This window comes from Doryrhamphus excisus, linkage group LG6 (genome assembly GCF_037039965.1).
Source record: "Doryrhamphus excisus strain RoL-2023G ecotype Guam linkage group LG6, RoL_Dexc_Guam_v1.1, whole genome shotgun sequence".
Classification (NCBI taxonomy): domain Eukaryota; kingdom Metazoa; phylum Chordata; class Actinopteri; order Syngnathiformes; family Syngnathidae; genus Doryrhamphus; species Doryrhamphus excisus.
The window spans coordinates 15,312,083-15,333,218 of record NC_136362.1 but is presented as its reverse complement, the minus strand read 5'-3'; the positions used below and the strand labels follow the sequence as shown (position 1 = coordinate 15,333,218).

Here is a 21,136-nt window from a genome sequence, read left to right as displayed (position 1 = left end):
TGTCCAAACGTATTTTTTCTTTGTACTTTTCTTAAAATAAACTTGAAATTCTCATCCAGTCTCATTCTTGTGGACCCGAGTTGAGTGTATATTGTGTTGATTTTGTAGTATTTTTTCTAGTTTAATTGATTTAAATGGCATTAAAAGTGATCCATTCATGTTTTAAAATAACTTGCCAAGCATAAAAAATAGCTTTGTTAAGTTAATTTTAAAAATGGAAATAATACTGGGTAATATACTGTAAGTGTACCTAATGTGTGTGCAATAATCACTTTGGCCACTAGGAGCAATCGCTTCCCTTCCAAATAACATAAACACAGAGCATGAACCCGGAAGAAGAGCGATATATCAGACGTGTCAAATGCTCGCCATTTACAGGAGGAAGGAAACGCCTTAAACACCTGTGAGGAAACGCTGTGTAAGTTTTTAAAGTGTGGTAAAGTCCGAAGATATTGTAATGCTGTGTTTTCTCTGTATATGTTGTTATTAAGTGCAGTGTTTTTTTAAAGCGAGGTCGACGCTGATAACAAGAGACAGGACCGAGAAGGCTAATGCTAACCAAACGAGGCCCTTAGCACGAACATTACCCGATCAGCTAATACAATTTTAATCCTTACGTCAGATCCTCTTCGTATCTATTCAATTTAACAAGTCCTCAGAATGTGTGGCGTGATATAATTTGCCTCATGCACTCCTCATATTGTTGATATTTGTATACCTGTAGTACTTACGGAGTATTGTTGGGACGCTTTTGAAATGTTTTTCGTGCAACACACTTTAACACCAGAAAGATAATCAATTAAACACGAGCCATCATGATATTTTAAATGTTTGTCTTAATGTCATAATTTACTTTTAAAACGTTAAACGTGAGTTGTAATTAGCTCTTCAACTTGCGATTTTTTTAAATTTAACAACTTCCGGTGTTAGCCACAGATTGATTCATTTTTAAACATGAAGTCAAAATGCTAAAATGAGTAATGTTTTTGTATCTTATTATTATTCTCCTTCGTTCAGCTTCATCAAGGATTGTTGTTTTGTTTCCCCTATAGTTTTTCCCCCCCCAAGCCAAAGTTTCCATCACCAGCAGCCATGGGGAATATATTTGCGGGCCTCTTCAAAATGTTTGGAAAGAAGGAGATGAGGATCCTCATGGTGGGTCTGGATGCTGCTGGCAAAACGACCATCTTATACAAGCTCAAACTAGGAGAGATTGTAACCACTATTCCCACAATAGGTAAGATAAATAACAGTATTTTTAAATGCTACCACCAAAAGAGATCATATTCCAACTGATGTTTTCTCTCCACATGCAGGTTTTAATGTAGAGACAGTGGAGTACAAGAACATCAGCTTTACAGTTTGGGACGTCGGGGGTCAGGATAAGATTCGCCCACTGTGGCGTCACTACTTCCAGAACACACAAGGCATGTTCTGTTGTACCTTGTCTTGAATTACACTCCACCGTATTTAAGTGTGCAGTAAACTAACACACTCTTTCATCTGTTTTTGCCTCAGGTCTCATCTTTGTCGTGGACAGCAACGACAGAGAGCGATGCAACGAGGCTCGTGAAGAGCTCATGAGAATGTTAGCAGAAGACGAACTGCGTGGCGCTCTGCTATTAGTCTTTGCAAATAAGCAAGTAAGTACTCTTGACGGCGAGTAAGGTTGTTTTTAATTCTGTTCATTTGAAATGCACACTGTTGCGTTGACAGGACCTCCCTAATGCCATGAGTGCAGCTGAAATCACAGAGGCGCTCGGCCTTCACTCCCTGCATGGCAGGCAGTGGTACATCCAGGCCACATGTGCCACCACTGGCGATGGTCTCTATGAAGGACTGGAGTGGTTGTCTAGTCAACTCAAGAACACCTAAAATTTATCCCTTCCCCTCCCATACCCGTCCTACATTCTGCCTTTCCTCCCCTCTCATGTGGGCTGTTGTTACAACAAACGTATGGGCCAACAGTGGAAATAATTTAACCATGATGATGTGTAAAGCACACCTTTTATGGAAATATCAAATAATTTAATAGGGCAGCTTTACTTAGTGTGTTTCTATTGGGTTCTTTCTGGTTGTTGGGCAGTACAAGGAGAAGTGTGTAATAAAAACTGAGCACATACACTACTCGAAAAAAGTAATGGTGAAAATATATATACTTTTAAAACAACTTATAACTCCATAACAAGAAAATTCACAACAGGCAACATTTTCTGTGACATGTGACCACTTTCCTCTGAGAGCATCCACCTCATTTGTTAAGTGTCATCTTGGTCTCGGGATGAAGAGAACTATCTACATACCAATTCTACAAAAATTCACCAAAAAAAAGATGCACTTCTGGCAGTACTAACCTTCCTATTTGGTAATCACTGGTATTGACTTTCTAGGATGTTTTATGCAACATATGCCTTAAGATCTACCTGCTTCTCTGGTTCAATGGAGCTTTTTCTTTTTGTATTGTAAAGTCTCAGGGATGTGGTTTGCCTTAAAGTGTGTACACTTTTAACTTTTTTAAAAAAATGCTCTATAACACTTATACTACACTCACTCTTATTGCAAGTTGTATATGTTGTGTAAGGCGATATATTACTGTCGTTGTCCCCGCTAATCGGGGGAGACTATATACAGCAAAATGCATATGCCTTCTTATCCATGTAACCTGTCTTATGACATGTTACATGTCTCATGTTAGCACTGCTCTGACTATACCTGGAGGTGGGTTTGTTTTGTCATATATATATACTGTTTGAGTACAAAAAAAAAAACAATGTAATTAAAGTGACTGGACACCATTGTTTCTGAAATATATTTTTCTTTTGTGTGATTATGCAATAAAACAAGAAAATAAAACAACAAATTCACTTTGTGTAGACTAACTTTACAGCATGTCACAGATGTGCATACCCCCCTCACAATCTTGCAAATGTTTTCGAAAACCCTTTCATGGGTCAACACTGAAAAAATGATACTTTGATACAATGTCTAGTAGTCAGTGTACAGTATGGATAACTACATTTACTGCCTCCTCAAAATAACTGACTGAGTTATGAGACTTGGCATTAAGGTCTTTGGTGTGGAGAGTAGGTGGGTTAAGATTGGTGAAGTTCAACATGACACTTCATGGCAAAGAACTCTGAGCAAGTTTTTAAAAATGTTGCTCTACATAACAATGTTCTCTGGAAGCTGGGCTTCAACATGGCGACCGAGAACATACAACACTAAAATAACAGCTTCCCCTTGAACAGGCCTGGAAAATAGACATGAGTGCTGCAGTGGTTGAAGGGGTCGGAGGTCAGCCGGTCAGTGCTCAGACTGTACGCCGCACTCTGCATCAAATTGGACATCTCAGAAGAAACACCGCTGGTCCATGAATGCATCGAAAGGGTCAGTCAGTGACATCCACTTTAATCTAGCCATAACCATGAATATGGCCACCCTTCACCCACCTAAAAAAAAAAAACAATTCAGTGGAAAAAAGAGAGTTGATGAGTCCTGGTGAAGTGTTGCCACATTACCCTAACCGTATGGATATTGGGTTGTGTTGCTCAATACACCTGCTGGACCTTAAAGGGTGCACATCTCTGAAATGACACAATTTTGCGAGAGCTCGCAAAACCTATGCAATAGAACACAGTAACTGTTGCGAGGTCTCGCAAAAGTTTTGAATGACCTCGCAAAAAAAAAAAAAATACGTGAAGCTACGGGACACATGTCTGGCCATTGCTTGCCTCCAAGTAGGAGAAAATTGGGTGGAAAAGCATCATTTAAATGCATTCTCAGCACTGATGCATCTCTTACTGCACAAATGTAAAGGCATATAGGAAGAAGTTTTCAATTCCATGTAATGGTAATTCAGCTCGTCTCTGAAAATAAAATGCTAACATCCAGTCTGAGCTAGTGTTACTGCAAACATGTCTTTGAGTTCGACAAAAGTGGTTGCCATACCTTTCAGAGTCATGAACCCTACCAGACATTTGAACTGAAGCCATGTACCCCAAGATCATTCATCGGTTCATAATTCGAGGTCGCGGCCCCCTCCTTCCTCCCGTTCCAGGACTTCTGCAAAACATCTAAGACGTTCAAACAGCAAAAACCCTGTGGATGCTTGTGGGACTTCACAGTAAGCAAAAAGAAGGTAAGGTAACCACTTGACCCGGTCTTCTCCACTGATGGAGACAACGCTCTTCAGCATCATCTTTAGAGTCCAGTATCTCTTAGCAAGGCCATCAATTTGTGGGTGGGAAGCGGTGCTCTGGATCCTCCTAATACCCAACAACCTGTACATCTTTCTGAGCATATTTGACAGAAAGTTTGTACCTTGGTCCGTTAGCATCTTGGAGGGAATTCCTACTCTAGAGAAGAGCTGGAGGAGTGCATAAGCTATGTTTAGCTGTAATGTTTCTCAAGTGGGAGTGCCTCAGGGTAAGTGTACAATAGTCAAATTACAAGAATAAACTGGTTCCCTAACTGTCTTCTCTATTGGCCAAACTGCATCCATAGCTATCCTACTAAAAGGCACGCCAATAATGGAATAGGTTGCATTCCAGAGGCAACCTATTATGTTCTAGTGAACTCCGTGTTCTAAGGAGTGTTGGGAAATAATAGTATCCCAACTAAATATTGACACACTTTTGTTGCCAACAGTTCATACAAGAATGGTTGTGCTATGTTATCCAAGCTGTACACTGACTACTTAACATTACAGAAAATGTAATTTCATCAGTTCCCATGAGAGGAGGAGTGTATTCACTTTTGTGACATAATATATGGATACAGTACATGTGCTCATTTGGGCATCTCCTAAATATTTTAAGAGCCTGCAGGCATTCATGCTTATGTGTTGGAAGTGTTTGTAAATCATTTTGACTGTTCATAATTACTGCATATATCTTGAATATTTGTGTCGGAAAGCACATAATGTTTGGGTTAAAGCCATGAGTGACCTGCTGCATGCACATTAGGCAGGGAGGTAATCTAGGACAGCATTCCTGCAGGTTGATTAGGCTGCTATGGTTAATGCAGCCAAGCCTATAAAACCCGGCCAGAGGAGAGCATGGAGGTGGTGGAAAAGGGGCGGGAGGACAAGTCCTGGGTTCCTTCATTGGGTGGCTTTGTCTGGGGGCCACCTCTCCTGCTGCTCCGTCAGCTTGGTTTGTGTGTGGCAGGCTAACGGAACTCCTTATATTAAAAAAAAAAAAAAAAAGCCCGCCCGTTTTTTTTCCCTGCACTCTTCTTTATGAATGCCTTGCTCTTTTTTTTTTTTTTTTTTTTTTTTTACTGCACCCCCCACAGGTGCCAGTCGGCGGAATACCCCCTATTCAGACCAATTGAGGGCAAATGCAAACACAACACTCTTTTTGGAGCAGCATTACAATGACAGCGCACCAGTTGGAGGTGTGGACCTTTAAGGGCGAAGGATTAAAAAGCTCTCTGGTGTCATTTGAATTAAAGATGTTGAAAACATTCATTGAAATAGACCTGCTTTGTAATAAAACCATTGTTAGGATACTAGGTATGCATGGTTGTCCATGGCGGCTGGCTATGTGTGTATCAGTCAATTTATGATGCTGTATGAAAGTGAAAAAGGTTGCAAATAAAGACACCAACTTTGTCCCATGTTGAATACTGAGAGATTTGATTTGTGCAAATGTTTGTCATATTTAATGTTGTGTAATGTCATATTTATGGTACTGTATGAGTAAAAACTTAGCAGTATGTCAGCAAATGAAGAACAATATAAATGAATAATGGTTAAGAGGTTTAATCAGTTAAAAAAATGAAGTGGCAATAAAACCTAACTACAAAAATGACCCCTCGAAAAGCTAAATGAGGTCTACAGGACCGGTCATACATCTGAAGAGCGCTGTGTTTTTGAGTGAGAAGGAGGGTGGGATGGGGGGGGGGGCATTAGCTGTCCGAGTCTGTGTCGTGGCGTCGCCTGTGGCTTTGTGTGGCACCGCCAGGGTCCGTCTTGTGGCTGGAGGGGTTACGGGGGACAGGGGACCCCCCGTCGGAGGAGTCTGTGTCATGGCGCTGCTGTCGGTGACGGGGGTAGGGGGGCTGTCGCTGTGCCTTTAGTTCCCCCCTTGAATGGCTGTCATGTGGTCTGGCTCCGCTCTGACTATGGTATGATGGATTATGATGATGGTGGTCTTTTCGGGGCCTGAAGAGTAATAAGACAACAAATAATCTGACTGGGTGGCTCAAAGTGGCTTCTGTCACGCCAGGGAGGAAGTGGCAACCAACGTCCAGGAATAAAAGATTTTCTCACGCTCCACAGTGTTGTGCATCCATTTTCATTATGTCTTTTTCAGATTAGTCTGCATTTCTCAATAGTTATTTAGTTTTACACTGCTGTTTCACTTGATATTTATTCTATCATGTATATTTATTACTTTCAACAAGGATCACTATTTGTGAAAAAAAGTACTAGTAGTAATTGTCAGTAAGAAATCCCTTATATTAGAAACCCGAGTTAATAATAAACACCCATGGCCACTGTATTTGGAAATACTGTAATTGTCTCTCTTAGGTCTGTGATTTATAGAAGAGTAAACCACTATGGTTTGGGATTTAATAACATATCAGCGCCCTCTAGTGAGGCTTTGCCCAAATGTCCTGAAATTTCCCCTTGTGGGACTAATAGAGGCATATCTGTCCCACAAATAAAACATACAAAACAAGTACAAAACATGTAAATTACATATAAATATTGAGTAAAAGATTATTTTTTTTTAGATAAAATGGTCATACCTCTTTTTGTCATCATCTGAATCTGAAGATGAGTTGCTCCTCTGCCTCTTCTTTTTCTTCTTCTTCTCCTTGTTCTTCTTTTCCTTTTTGCTCTTCTTTTCTTTCTTCTTCTTTTTACTCTCCTGCCTAAAAAGTTTAGGGGAAAAAAATGAAGTGAGTTTTTTTTCTTTTTTGCTCAGCCAAACTTATGGATACTAGATACTTTATTAGGGAAGACCACACAAGGGCTTCCCTAACTTTTTTTCCACCGAAGGTCGAATACTGAAAAAAATCATTATCTCACAGTATCTCATTTATGGCGGTTAAATGGTTCCAGACCGAACCGTGATAATACCTGATTTTCCACTAAGTAGGATTCTTTATTTATAAATGGGATATTTTTGTAGGTAGAACAAAACCTATTCACAACCTTCTAAATAAGGTTTTTAACATTATTAAACTTAACTTTAACACCCCTCTAGTCACCTTTACACGTTACCCAAAATAGAAGAAATAATAAATAAGAAGGGGTGTCACAAGATCTCACAAGATTTAAATTTCTTGTTCAGAAGAAAAAAAAAATTATTCTCATGAATGAAAATAAAGTCAATAAATTTGACGACCGTTGTGAAGATGCCGCTGAGCTGAAAGTCAAAGCTCTCAATTTAGGCCACACAGCTAGAGACCCAAGTTCGATTCCACCCTTGGCCATCTCTGTGTGGAGTTTGCATGTTCTCCCCGTGCATGCATGGGTTTTCTCTGGGTACTCTGGTTTCCTCCCACATTCCAAAAACATTCATTCATTCATTTTCTACTGCTTATTCTCACAAGGGTCACGAGGGTGCTGGAGCCGGAGTACCCGGAGAAAACCCACGCATGCACGGGGAGAACATGCAAACTCCACACAGAGATGGTCGAGGGTGGAATTGAACCCTGGTCTCCTAGCTGTGAGGTCTGAGGGCTAACCACTGGACCGCCGTGCCGCCCTGACAATTGATTAATTAAAACCTAATATTTGATGTCGCTAAATAACCAAAGCATTGCACACAGCTGTCAGTATGATGCAATGCTGTATGAAATTTAACAAAATATATAATAGGGTATTACAAGCGCTTTATGCTGTTTGCAAAGGCGTAGTTTATGGTCGTACTGGAAATCATTACATTACATTGTGTGTTTAAGTACTGTAGTTAATGATCTAATACTGTCTTACCGTTGTTCTGTCTCCTCTTCTTTGTCTACACTCTCTGATGGCATTGCTGTTGAGGTTGCTGGTTGAACGCTTGCCTTGTGGTGCTGGAAGTCAAATGGTTAATTTTTATGTGTTATTCATCAAACGTGGGGGGGGGGACAATTATATCATTATCTAATTTGCATAATTGACCATGTTACATTTGCACAAATGTATTGGAAACATTGATGTATGTTATTAGATTCTGTGTGTGTGTCTTTACCGTAAAGACTGGCAAGCCCATTTTAACAGCCTGCTTTTCCGTCTGGGAGAGGACCACTTTTCGTGACCCTGCACTGCACACAGAAAGAAACAAACAAACACATTAAACAGACTCAAGTGAGAAGAACACCCACATCCATAACTGTCAAGGGGACGTTGGTTGTTTTTGATATGCGCTCTACCTAATGTTGCTGCCTTGAAAAACAGGATATGGTGTGTAGTTACATTATTTTAAGGTCATATGAGAACACTTTTGAAGTTATCAAGCTTAGAAATCTATTTTAAAGACAACAAAGGAAAAAAAATCACCTGGAGCTCCCCAATCCTGAGATACGATCCACATTCCTCTCTTCACCTTCATCTTCGTCCCTCCTACAAATATCGGCCAAATCCTGTGGAATTATAAAGACATTTGACTCTTCTAGATTGCTTACTAACTTAGGTGCCACCACAATAGACAGGTAGGAAAGGTGAATGTACAATACCTCTTTGGTCAGTCCAGTCGGTTGGCGCTTTATAACCTTGTGTCCTCTACATTGAATATGAAAAATTAAGATTAGTTTGTATTACATTCATGGACTGTTTATCAAGTACTATACTTACAAGGCAGCCATCAATGCATCATGTTCTGCAGCCTTGACAGCAGCGAGCTCCTCTTCTTTGGTGGCGGGTCTGCTGCCTTTTTTGTCTTTGGAGTACCATGTCAGATCTTTTCCTTTTTGCCAGCGTCCCACTGGTGCCATTAAAGAATTCCCTGAAAATGGCACATGGCGTCAAAACAGAGAATTAATGGTGACAAGCTGATGATGGTGCACAATGTGACAATGGCAGAATTTTTTTATAATTTGACTGTAAATATGTACAATTATTTTGACAGAATTAATACTTTATTTAATCATTTTTTACAAAGATGAACTCCAAACATATTATAATTCATGGTGAATATAATTTTAGCACTCTTATAGCCTGTGATCAGTAATGTTGCCTTGGAGAAGTTAGCAGAAGCAGAAGTTAATTGGGGACTGTAAGTGCTGGTTAATACATTACAGCATATCATAGGAATCCCAGAAAGCATGCAAATATGCAAGTAATCCAAGACAAGTTCACTTGCAAGGTAGGAGACTCACATTTTGTAATTTCGTTAAAATCTATGTAATTTAAAGATAACGTAATTTTAACTATTTTTGATGTGCAGTCGCCACATGGATGCTTATCTAGACGTTTTTAAACAGCCACGGCTACAAATGTGGTTAGCAGAACATGGGAGAAAGAACCCTGAAATCCCCTAAATGGCCTAATGAGTCGATAACACACGTGGATTCCTCTAACTGTGTACTATCTAACAATTGCATCTAGGGTACATGTCTGATATACACCACATTTAATTAACTTGTACGATCGAATGCAGTAATTCGGCAAAAGTTGCGGTGGCCTTCCACGTAGACGGGGATGTTGACACAGACGAGGGGGGCTCAAATAGAACCGCTACGTGGTTGAACACAGCCGTAGCGATGAAAACCTGCTGCAGACTGGACTTAAAACAAAAATAGCGGAATTTAAAAAACGAGTCAAGATTCCGTGTAATGAAGGGCACGACAATTCAAGGTATGGCCATGATGGTTAAACAAGTCGTGTATTAATGTAAATAACTACTATAAATCGCTACTATCAAGTGTGCTTGTGTTTGCTAGCATTCAAGCTAGGCGCTACAAATTGTTAGCACTGGCTACACACCTACCAAGATAATTCTCTCGGTGTTTATCCACTTTGACATCATCCCAGTTGAACTGGTCTTGGCCTCCTCGAACCCCTCCTGATCTTGACGAACCGAACATTTCTGCCCCTTGAAGGCGTTACTGTGTATTAAATGTGCTAGCGTGTGTTAGCTATAGCCGAGCCGCGGCCTGGCGTCGTCGTTCTCACAACCGGAGACGCATCCGGTTCCTGTACTTCCCTGTGTGTTATGGCGCAGCCTTTTCTTTTTGAATAACCCACTACAGTATTTTTAAAAGCAATACATATTCATACATATAGATCAATTTCTAGTCGTAACGTTTCTGTGAACTGAAAACACTAACGTCGACAGCGACTCCTCACTATTTTACTCTCACCATTGGCGACACAAACACAAATCTTTTTTTCGTCTAATAAAAATATGAAATTAAAAAAAATGAAATTATGAATTTGCGAATTGAATTGCAGTTTTGGAAAAAATAGAATCAACTAAAACGTGCCAGCTCTTGTTTACTAAACATGCGCGTCGCACATTTAACATTGTTTTGGATTTCGTCGCGGGAAGATGACGTAGTCTACACGACAAGAAAACACTTAATGGGTGTTGGAGCAAAGAAACAGAGAGGACGAATGCATTCCTTCGGGGACGTCCTCGCGACGTGACGTGCATACAGCTGCCGATGTTTATGAGATATTTTGCCAGGTTTTATTCAGGTAGGAAGATTGTTTTGAAACAGCGTTTCTTTGCTCAATCGTTCGTCAGTGGTGGGGCCATGGCTGCCATTGAGATGCTGCATGTTACATTCGACTTGCATTCGATTAACTTTAAAGAGCAAATGTATTATCTACATATTACTCAGACAGACGTGGCCCAGTTAGTGAATAATTACAGAACTTACAACATTTTATTGCTGCTTTGGTCATCCCAGTATACAGCTGTTTTCATTGGTTACCAACGGAGTCGCATTTATTATTTGGCTGCATTTGCAATATTATCCAAACAAGATCACGATAAATCTTTTCAATCATGTAATTCCAAATAATGTTGTTTTTACAATACATTTGAAAGAGGAATGGACTTTTCTTTATGACCAGTTCCAAAGAAAGCTCACATGATTTGCATCATTCCACTTTCAGTTCACATGGTGACAATTTAATGAGAGTCAGCCCATAGTGATAAACTCAGAAGTGCTCTGTAACAGAGCAGTAATCCAGATGCAAGTACAATCGTCACTCGTCACATCGCAGTTTGAATTTCACAAAGTCATACCTACCTCAGTTTTTTAAAAAAAGTCGTGCTATTTTGTGGGTTGGTCAGAAAACCAAGTGTGTGTTTACTTGTCAAACAGCCTCTTCACTTACTATATGTACAAAAAGGAACCCCCTGGCCCTTTAAGGGTTGGTTAAAAAATACACATTTAAGCAGTTAATTCAACCTGTTCATTCAGTGCACTTATTTCAAATAACTTGTAAATGCATTTGCCATTAATGTTGTTTACTTGTTTTGTATCAATAATTTATACCTGATTCCCTTACAGAAAACAATAGGGATCGAGGAAACCTCACCCACACTATTCAGTATCCAGCTATTTCTAATATATTTATAAATGTAATACATTCAAATTTATAGATTTATAAATTAATAATAGCTATCTATAATAAAAATAGTTCAGAAAACTAAGTGTGTGTTTACTTGTCCAACAGAGCCTCTTCACTTACTATATGTACAAAAAAGGAACCCCCTGGCCCTTTAAGGGAAGTGTTCAAGAGGCAATGGAGAATGACTCTTGTCATTTGCACCTGCAAGCACATCTTGGCTGCATCAGGATCACTTGGAGACTAGACAAACAGCCTGTAAATGCTGTGATTTTTTGTCATACTTTTTGTCATACTTTTTGTCATGCGGTAGGCATTTAGGCATCATGTGGCACTAATTACCACGTCATTGGATACTTGATACATGTACTAAGAAGTATTTCTTATTTTTAATTTTTAAATAATAAAGAAGGTAGAGCACACTTCCTGATGGCTGTGGTACCATTGGGTATTCATGTCGGAGGACATTGCTAGTGTTAGTAAACATGGCCCTGCCCTCCCGCCTGGCTCTACAGCGTGCAGCAATCACGCCCACCCTAATCACTTGACTCCTGGCTGGAGCCGTGTGCATTGAAAGGAGGCAAGGAGGCAGACAGGCTTTACCTTCTGACGTGGTTCGTAGTGTGTCACGGGATAGGCAAGGTAAGGCTGAAATGGCTGATTTAGATGACTCATTGTTGTGTGCTATTCCTGCTTCCAGAAGCAGAATAAGTCTCTGCAATTAGTGAGTAATTGGTCCTCCAGGGAGCCATGGTACCGTAGTGATTGCCTCCCTTCTTCCAAGTGTCATTTCGGTCTCATTAGGTCAGCCTGGCTCGTCAACGTGCATTTTCAGGGATTTAAAACCTCTCGTCTGATTTACTGCTTTTTAAGACTCGGCCTTTAAAATACCAGCAGTTTCGCATCATCCAGCCACTTTTGTGAAGTTGTCTCTTTCACTCTCGTGTCCTTCAGCTATGGCTGGACCCAGGCCTGTGGTGTTGAGTGGCCCATCCGGGGCGGGGAAAAGTACTCTGCTCAGGAAGCTCCTGAAGGAATACAGCGGCGTCTTTGGCTTCAGTGTCTCACGTGAGTAATCAGACTGTATTCCTTCCACATTCATAAAAGTGCTATAAAATGATGACATATGGAGCTTTTTTCCCCCAGCTCCACCTTCAAGCTAAAGTGCTTCTTTGCTCTTGAAATGACTCTGCTTGCGTTCATTAGGTCTCCAATTGGTTATTGTGAGGCCTTGTGTGTTGGCATCAACCAGCGTTTATTCAACTGTCTACAACTGCTACAAAATGCTGCTGACCAACACTTGCAGAAAGACATTCTAACATATTCATATTAGGTTAACTGTCTAAATGGTCCATAAGTATGAATGTGAGTGTGAATGGTTCTTTGTCTATACCAGGGGTGCTCACACTTTTTCAGCATGCGAGCTACTTTTAAAATGGCCGAGTCAAAATGATCTACCCACTACAAAAATGCAAAACATCTATTTATTTTCAAATGTATTGAGGATTATTTGTACGTACAATGTATGTTGATGTACCTTACATAACCAAATGAGCCAATATTGCAAAACACACATAATTAACTATTAACATTTTTTGTAATTACCTGAGTTTACTTTGATGACTTGCACTGAATTGAATCAGCCAGGGATGCATAGTCCGGACAGTAGCTGCTGATAGCCAGGTTAGCCAGGCAAACGCACTTCGAAAAAGACATTGTGAAAAAAAAAGTCCACCTCCCATTCCGTATGGAAGTGATATGTTTTTGCCTTTTTACTTGGTCCAGCCACTTCACTCATTTTAGTGACCATAAACTTTAGCGAGGGCTTAAAATCTGACGCAATTCGCCGACTAGCTTAGCACTTTGCATCGTTGTTTACGCATGAGCGGTGACCTAAAGGTCAAAATTCAGTTGTCATCTGATTGGTTGTCCTGTATGTCAATCAAGTAACGGGGATGGATGATAGGCTGACATCGTAAGTTCTGCTGCACTTAAGAGATGTTGTTTGATTTGATTGGTCACCCGAAGAGCAACATTCAGTTGTCATCTGAATGGCTGCCCTGTATATCAATCAAGTGATGGCATTGATGCTAGGATGATATTTTTTTTAATGTCACGCCGCGATCGACCAGTACCACCTCCGCGATCGACCGGTAGATCGCGATCGACTTAATGAGCACCCCTGGTCTATACGTACCCTGCGATTGCCTGGCAACCAGTCCAGGGTGTACCCTCCCTGCCGCTGATCTTTTTAATTGGGGGAAAAAACCCTTTACATAATGTCTATTAAAAATAATTTGAATGAATATTTGCTTTTATTATTAGGCCCTGAGATGTATTGTTTTTACTACAATGTCCAATTTATTTAAAAATGTCATACTACAGGTCCAAAGGACAAAGTGCTGTAAACATATTACATATAATATGCAAACATATTTTATTCATATTTTCTTTGCTTTAAACAAGCCAATCTTTCCAAACTACTTTGCATATAGAAAAGTGGAACGATTTGGTCGACAAATATAAACCACCAGATTTGCCTTTGCTGTGGAAATTACTGCACTGAGCAAAACAAGAGCAGGATGACTCTTGAATCTCTAAAGTAGTTATTGTAAAGACTTACGCACTAAAATATATATTTAAATTTACTATGGATAATAATGTCAACATTAGGGTGATTTTCACAGGCTTAAACAAGAAATGCATTAATTAATTTCAAATACATTCTCCCTGTCTTTTCTTCCTTCATCTGTCAAGTACCAACAGGGAAAACAGGCAATTCCAAATAAAGTGCAGTGAAACCTTTTTTTTATATTTGATCATTTATTTCAAACTAATTGGGGTCAATATGTAAATAATAGGTTGTACATGTACGGTATTTATATAGCACAGGGGTGCTCACACCTTTGCATGCTATCACACATATTAAAAAGGTTTCATTAAAGGCACATTTTCAGATTCATCATGAAATGATAGTTTCATAGAGGTGTAGAAAAGCACTTTTCTATAGTGGAGTGCAACCATGAAACGGTTCACTTTTTTTCACCACTACAGTTAACACATACTATTGTTACAAATATAGGCACCTTACCACTGAGTAGTTTATCTGTAATCAGAATAATAAAGGTGAACAAATCAGGAGGTGCCTTAATGTCAGGCTGACTGTTATATGACATTTACAAAGTGACCCACCCGACCTTTGCGATTGCCGTAACGGGCACCCCTGATGTAGCATATACCTATATATTATGTCTATTCATACAACGTTTTCATTAACGCGCAGAAAAAAACCTTTCATTTTCAAGGTGTGGCAGTTCAGTTTAGCAGTTTAGCTCTGTGCTTCAACCACTTTCTTTGCTTCACACAAAGTAGATGTTTCATTCATAAGAGAATTGTTTCAATGAATGAGGAAAAGCTGAGTCTGAATGTTGTGAATTATTACTCGTCACGCAGATACAACAAGAAATCCACGACCCGGAGAAGAGAATGGCAAAGGTAAAGCTCACTTTTTCCTCTTTTGGTCATTCCTGCAACATTTACGTGTGTGTCCTGGCGACCCAGATTACCACTACGTCACGAGGGAAGCCATGCACGCCGCCATCGACAAAGGCGATTTCATTGAGAACGCAGAGTTTTCTGGGAACCTGTACGGAACGAGTAAAGCGGCTGTGCAAGACGTTAAGGACCGCAACCTCATTTGTATACTGGATATAGACATGCAGGGGGTGAGGAACATCAAGAGCACCGACCTCAATCCTATTTACATCTCCATCCAGCCTCCGTCTTTGGACGTCCTGGTGAGAAAACATGATTTACTATGACATGACCTGTGAACTGTGACTATGCTGCTATATAAAGGAATCCTGGGCTTCATTTTTTAAAATTTCTTTCAGGAAAATCGTTTAAGGAACCGGAAAACGGAGTCAGAGGAAAGCCTCCAGAAGCGCTTGCTTGCCGCAAAGATGGACATGGAGTTCAGTAAGTGCATTTTTTTGTTTTGTTAGTTCTCAAAGACTAAATTTGATAAGCCGAACATGACTTTGTACTTTCTCGTAGGTAAAGAAGCCGGCGTGTTTGACGTCATTATTGTCAACGACAACTTGGAAGATGCTTACGGCCAGTTAAGAGATGCTCTCCTTGAGGTGACCAACTACTGTTTTGACATTCAAACTAGTAGCTGTTATTATAATTCCTTACTCCAATACTTATTCCTCACACAAACACAGTTAATGAAATTGAAGAAACAGGTTAGCTTTTTTTTTGCTGGAAATCCAAAAGTCACCCTCGATAAATGATGACATTACATTACACTTTGTAACATGTCACAACCACGATGCCTCTTTTCTTAGTGCTCGTGAACGCTACATTACATTTAATTCATGGTAGTTATGTTTGACTTAGCTTGAGTTTTACTTTTGGGTCTATTTTAACTATAGTAATTGTGCTTTAAAAACATAAACCACAACCAGAAGTGTATTGAACTTGATTTTTCTCCTTTCAGGAAATTAACCAGGTCAAGAAAGTCAACATGTCTTCGTAGGAGACGAGCATTGTAATGCCATTTCTAATCCCAGTCACTCCTGTTTAAAACATCTACTACCCTCATTGTGAACATTCCATCCAAAAGGTAGTCTGAAGGAAAGAAAAGACATCGCCTCCTACTGGATGTCTAAAGGTGTAGGTTTACATGGTGTGTAGACATGTAGTTCATACTCAGTACTGTAAAGTGGATCCTGTATTTTTTAGTATTTACATTTGTACAATAAAAAAACTCAGCTATTGTGTGATTATGTGACTGGTACAGTATGTAGTGATCAAAATGTTAACGACTAATGGCAAATGTTACTGAGGTCATTCCGACAAGTTGAAGAGCTGGTCTGTCAAGCTCAGCCGCAGCGGCACTGTTGACTGTGGATGGTAAGCCATGAACATTACATTGGATTTAAAAGGGGAGCATGCAAGTCAGCTGAAACCATGTATATTGAAATTCCAGTTAACACTTCTCTACATTTGTGCTCATAATGTGCTAACTTAAGTTTGGTTTGCTAAAAAGAAACAAGATGTGTTGTTTTAGGATAAAAACAATATTTTATGTGTTTAATGAACAAGTAACCGTGTCTTTTAGAAGAGCTTCAATAGAACAATTAAAGGTGTTTTGTTTTCTTTTATTGTATACCTGCAGACTCCCCTGTACAGCAGACTTGCTAAAGGAAAGACAATTAAACAGTCTGTTTGTCCATTTATTATTACTATTATATTTTTTCTTCAATGACTCACTTAACTTGGTTCTCCCATGACAATTCATATTTAGGTGTGGATGAGAGCAATGTTCCCACTAATTTTTCAACTGTTTGAGCGTACACACAAACGGCCCGAGCATTCCTGCTGTGAACGCCTTCAGACATGCACACTTGTAGTATCACACCTGTCCAAAACCTGACAACTTCATGTACTCCAAATTCCAATGCAGTATAACCAAAATGGGTACAAAAGATCAGCATGGCTTTCTTTTATAAGGCATGTAAAAGAAAGGCGTTTTATTTCCTTTCTGTTTTGCAGTAGCTTGTTCTGGCACAACTTAATTCTGGAACATTACGTGAAAGTAATGCCAAAGAAAAAAACTCGCGCAAACTCTGCATAATACTTCCTGTATTTGTTTTACATGCCACACCTCATCAAAATAAACACGTCCCAGTACCACATGCACTGTTAAGCCACTTATTCCACACTTTTCATTCAGCCAGCCAGGTTTCACTCAGAACAGCCCTTGCTCAAAGAGGGAAAACGCCCATATTCAACTCTTGTTCTTTTGATCCCGCATACTGACATCCAGTGGCAACGTTACAAAATTTTAAAATGTGTAAATCATGTCTGATGAAGTGTATATATATATAAGTGTATATATATATATATGAAGCACGACTTGAACTTTACTATGATACCATATTCACTTCTCTACCCCAAATATTAAAGAAGTTAGACAGATTTCATAGCGGGAAGTCCTCATTGGCTTTTACACTGTTGTTATGAATAAAGTTTTTTGGTTTTTTTTTAAATCCTCATTGGGTAACTACTACTATGTATTCGGTCTTCGCATTCAGTGATTGGCCAGCTGTAGTCACACACAACTCGACACTACTAGATAAAGGAGCCATTATGCCTTATCACACGCGCGCACACAATACAGACAGCGACTCTCCTTACTTGGCTCGACTTCAACTCACGTTCTCTATTTCGGTTAGTTGGTAGACTTGTTTTGTTACGTACACGGTCCGTTGGGCAAGACATAGCTGTAAACGCCCACTGCCTGTGTGGTTTTATCTGCTGGCCTCTAATTTGGCTAGTAATATGAAGTCAGTTGGGACACTTTATTCATCGTACACGGTGCAAATATAGCTGAATAAGAAACACAAATAACTACCAACTTCTGATCAATCCATGTCAGTTTCAGACTTTAAAATTTAAGCCCCCCACCCATTTCCTGTTGAACCACACCTACTTCCGTTGTATGCCCCGCCCACTGCGAACAGTATGGCTAGATAATTTAGATGGGTGAATAGATACAGATAGTGGTGTACTTTCTCATCCTTTATATGCAATATGTATAATGTTTTTATTTTTAATTGAAAGATGGCATATTAAAGAAAATATTTAATTATGATATATTAATGTTTTTACACCTTTAAAAATGCACCTGTGTTGTTTTGTGATTCGGTTTAACAAAAAAGTGTGATTATCCAGTCATTTCTTCATTGTACTTTTCTTAAAATTGTTAAAACTTAAAATCTTGTATCGTTCTTGTGGACCCCATTTTGTGCATCTGCACATATATATCATTCACAGAATCTTCTGAATGCTTTATTATTATCGAATTTTAATTAATTCCGCCATATTTATGCTTTATAATACTTACTTTAGGCAACAAATTTGGAAAATGTGCTTAAACATACCACAACACAACAAGATTTAGTAATCAATATATTGTCGAAAAACCGCAAGAGTGAAGCTGTTGGGTGGAGTTTTTTTAATAATCAAATGTGAACACATTTGAAAGATAAAACAGGTTTTCTTTTTTAAAAACTACACATTTATGAGCAACCGCCAGCTCTGAGTGTGCTAATATCGGAACAAACCTCACATCCTGTATTCCTTTTTGTGATTAAATACTGTACTAACCACTTTGGAAAAACAAATCCATGCAAGTCAATCATTGAAAAACAACCAAAAAAAACAACTAATCACAACGCCATGAGCTCACATTATTGAACCGACTCTAAAATGCCTCAAAAGACAATTCATTTCATAAATACTAATTGTTGTAACGTCATACATTGCTAATACTCACACTAATTTACTTCAAAACAGTCATGTCCCCTAATGAGCTTACCTTTTAATAACAGAAAGTCAACTAACAATACATTTGACAGTGAGTCTTACATTATGTAAATGAACTCAAAGCAATCTGAAGACAACAAAATGCTAAATGCTGTCTAACGATATGTAAATCTATAATGCTCCTATTGACTAAAATCTAGTCATTTTGAGTATACTTAAACACTTTGTGTGTGTTTTGATGACCTCACGGCAACCAGTCCAGAACAATACACACACTATGGGACTGAATGCCCTTAATATGGCCGTCATTTCTTGTAACGTAGGTGTAGGCATTTGACAACATTTACTTGATCCAATATGAGGAAAATTCACAATTAAGTGATTAACTTTATTACCTTTATATTTCTGGGATGAGAGAATCTGTCTGAACTCCTGTTCAGTACATGACTTCGCATATATTTATGTAGTCTAGTATTTCATTCTGCCTTAGCTGCTGCAAAATGAATGTTTATCATGTCTTTGGTGTCAGTTACAGAAATAAATAGGTTTATTGTCAACTGTGACCTGTAAAACAATCATTGCTTAGTTTTGACGTCATAACACGCCCGATAAGGATCGCTTGAACCACAAGACAGAAAAAAAGTGTATTTCCTGACATGGAATGGTTTGTTAAATGCTGCTGCACAGTTATATTTTAGTTAATCGTAGTTTACTTCATGTCAGCCCCATTTAAGACTAAAAAGGTTTGTGTTGATTTTAAAAAGCTACTTATTCTGGTAACGATCGTCACTAATCTGGAGCGTGACCGGGTTTCCCACTGGTGTGTACTCATACGTCTGCGTGGATATTTTGGTTTTAAAGCTCTGCTGCCCGCCTTTCACCTTCTGCACTTCGGAACAGTAAGAAGGCTTCACCTCCAGTTTTGCGTGGCTCACTTGGATGGGGACGTTGCGTTCTGACATGGACCGGCTTGGCTGAGCACTGTTCGGTGAGAAGAGGCTTCCGGAAAGATGCTCTCTGAAGCGAGTGAAGAAGCCGCTCCTCTGTCTTGGAGCCACTACAGGACGTCCCACATTGAGAAGCACCGGCTGTCCCACAGTGGAGCCTCCTATCTCTCTCTGGAGGACAGCAATCTCACAAGGCTTCTCATCAGGACCAGAGCTGGTTGATCCGTAAGTTTCTCCCTCCTCTGGGATGTAATCCTCCAAGTCCTCCAGTGTTAGAAAATGAGCTCCATGTGTTGGCGCCTTTACGTCCTGTTTTCCGCAATGATCAAACTCACTCTCCTCTTCATCGTGTTCCCAGATGATGGTTTGTTGATCCTCCATGACTTTGCTGTGGTCTCCAGATGTAAGAACTGGCTCTTCAGTTACTCCTGATGCAGAAGCAGAGGCCTCAAGAGACTGGGCCTGTTCTACTAGCTTGTTGTTAGAATTGTTTGCATTCAGGTTTTCCGGTGGGGATCGTTTAGGTCTGGAAGGAGTGGTTGCGCGATCAGAGCAAGCCGGTGACACACCCCTCCTCCTGGACAACCGAGGAGATTTATTCACCTTGTACTCGATCACCTCTTCCACCTCAACCCAATTGGGCTTGCTCTCAACAGTGGCAGCAGCGCTAGCCTCAGTCCCCTCGGCCTCAGTCACATAGAAAGTTGGGAATGTGGTTTTCCTTGGAGGGGCCATCCTCCTTGTCCTGGTTGTGGAGGTTTCCGAGGTGGAAATTTCTGTGCGGTGGGCTCCAGCAATGGACAAGCCAGGGGACTTGTGCCTCCTTATACGGGGATTCTTCACCACTGTGGTTATGGTCTCCTCACTGTTAATAGACCACGAGCACTGATGTTATTACAGTGATCCACTAGAACTCTGCATTGGGTTGCATGCAGTTTTCACACAGGGGGTCCAAGCAGGGTGCGATGGGATTCTATCCAGTGTCACCAAAATGTGACGGAGGCAAATAATGCAAGTGGTATATATATTCATATTGAAATTCAGTGTGATGAGTTGCAGCAGTAAGGTTAGTGGTAAAATTTGACTGAATCCATCTTTTAATCAGTCTTGTGAAATAATTCACATTAATTACTAAGGATACTCAGATCAGTGTTTGATGTGTCTGTAACACAGAACTTCAATGCTATGCATGACACGAGATGTCAGTTCAGCAAGCTGTTAATTTTACATTTGTTGCCTGTGCAGGCAATGGTAATAGTTTGACTCTGGAACGGATTATTTCCATTTTACTATTTCTAATGGGGAGAATTGTTTGTTCCACTGGTGTATCGTTAAT

At 39.8% G+C, this 21,136-nt stretch overlaps 4 protein-coding genes across 7 annotated transcripts in view; 2 read left to right on the top strand and 2 right to left on the bottom strand.

Moving 5' to 3' along the window:
* Positions 1-286: 286 nt before the first annotated feature.
* On the top strand, positions 287-2,795 carry LOC131126071 (ADP-ribosylation factor 1-like). The gene is made up of 5 exons (XM_058068236.2): positions 287-418; positions 1,053-1,237; positions 1,317-1,427; positions 1,519-1,643; positions 1,717-2,795. Exons 2-5 carry the CDS (start codon positions 1,093-1,095, stop codon positions 1,873-1,875), a joined length of 540 nt encoding a protein of 179 aa, XP_057924219.1. The 5' UTR covers positions 287-418; positions 1,053-1,092; the 3' UTR covers positions 1,876-2,795.
* Positions 2,796-5,652: 2,857 nt separating this feature from the next.
* Positions 5,653-10,437, bottom strand: lg6h1orf35 (linkage group 6 C1orf35 homolog). Its single transcript, XM_078791531.1, has 8 exons — positions 9,927-10,437; positions 8,792-8,942; positions 8,674-8,719; positions 8,498-8,580; positions 8,190-8,262; positions 7,949-8,031; positions 6,757-6,882; positions 5,653-6,166 (listed from the first exon to the last, which is right to left on the bottom strand). Exons 1-8 carry the CDS (start codon positions 10,021-10,023, stop codon positions 5,911-5,913), a joined length of 915 nt encoding a protein of 304 aa, XP_078647657.1. The 5' UTR covers positions 10,024-10,437; the 3' UTR covers positions 5,653-5,910.
* LOC131126070 (guanylate kinase-like) lies at positions 9,500-16,761 on the top strand. 4 transcript variants are annotated; one of them, XM_058068235.2, is made up of 7 exons: positions 10,468-10,636; positions 12,473-12,586; positions 14,972-15,013; positions 15,080-15,315; positions 15,412-15,496; positions 15,575-15,660; positions 16,020-16,761. In XM_058068235.2, the coding sequence occupies exons 1-7, from the start codon at positions 10,603-10,605 to the stop codon at positions 16,056-16,058; spliced, it is 636 nt and encodes a 211-aa protein (XP_057924218.2). In that variant the 5' UTR covers positions 10,468-10,602; the 3' UTR covers positions 16,059-16,761. The 4 variants fall into 4 exon arrangements, with proteins under 4 accessions (XP_078647659.1, XP_078647658.1, XP_057924218.2 ...); XM_078791533.1 differs by lacking the exon at positions 10,468-10,636 and adding an exon at positions 9,500-9,793 and having other exon boundaries at positions 14,972-15,315; XM_078791532.1 differs by having other exon boundaries at positions 10,466-10,636; positions 14,972-15,315.
* Positions 16,762-18,071: 1,310 nt separating this feature from the next.
* obscnb (obscurin, cytoskeletal calmodulin and titin-interacting RhoGEF b) overlaps positions 18,072-21,136 on the bottom strand; it is a 48,741-nt gene continuing 45,676 nt past the window's right edge. The window contains exon 78 of the mRNA XM_058068215.2: positions 18,072-20,665. Within this exon, the coding sequence (XP_057924198.2) occupies positions 19,618-20,665 (1,048 nt within the window). The 3' untranslated portion in view covers positions 18,072-19,617. The remainder of the gene's footprint in view (positions 20,666-21,136) is intronic.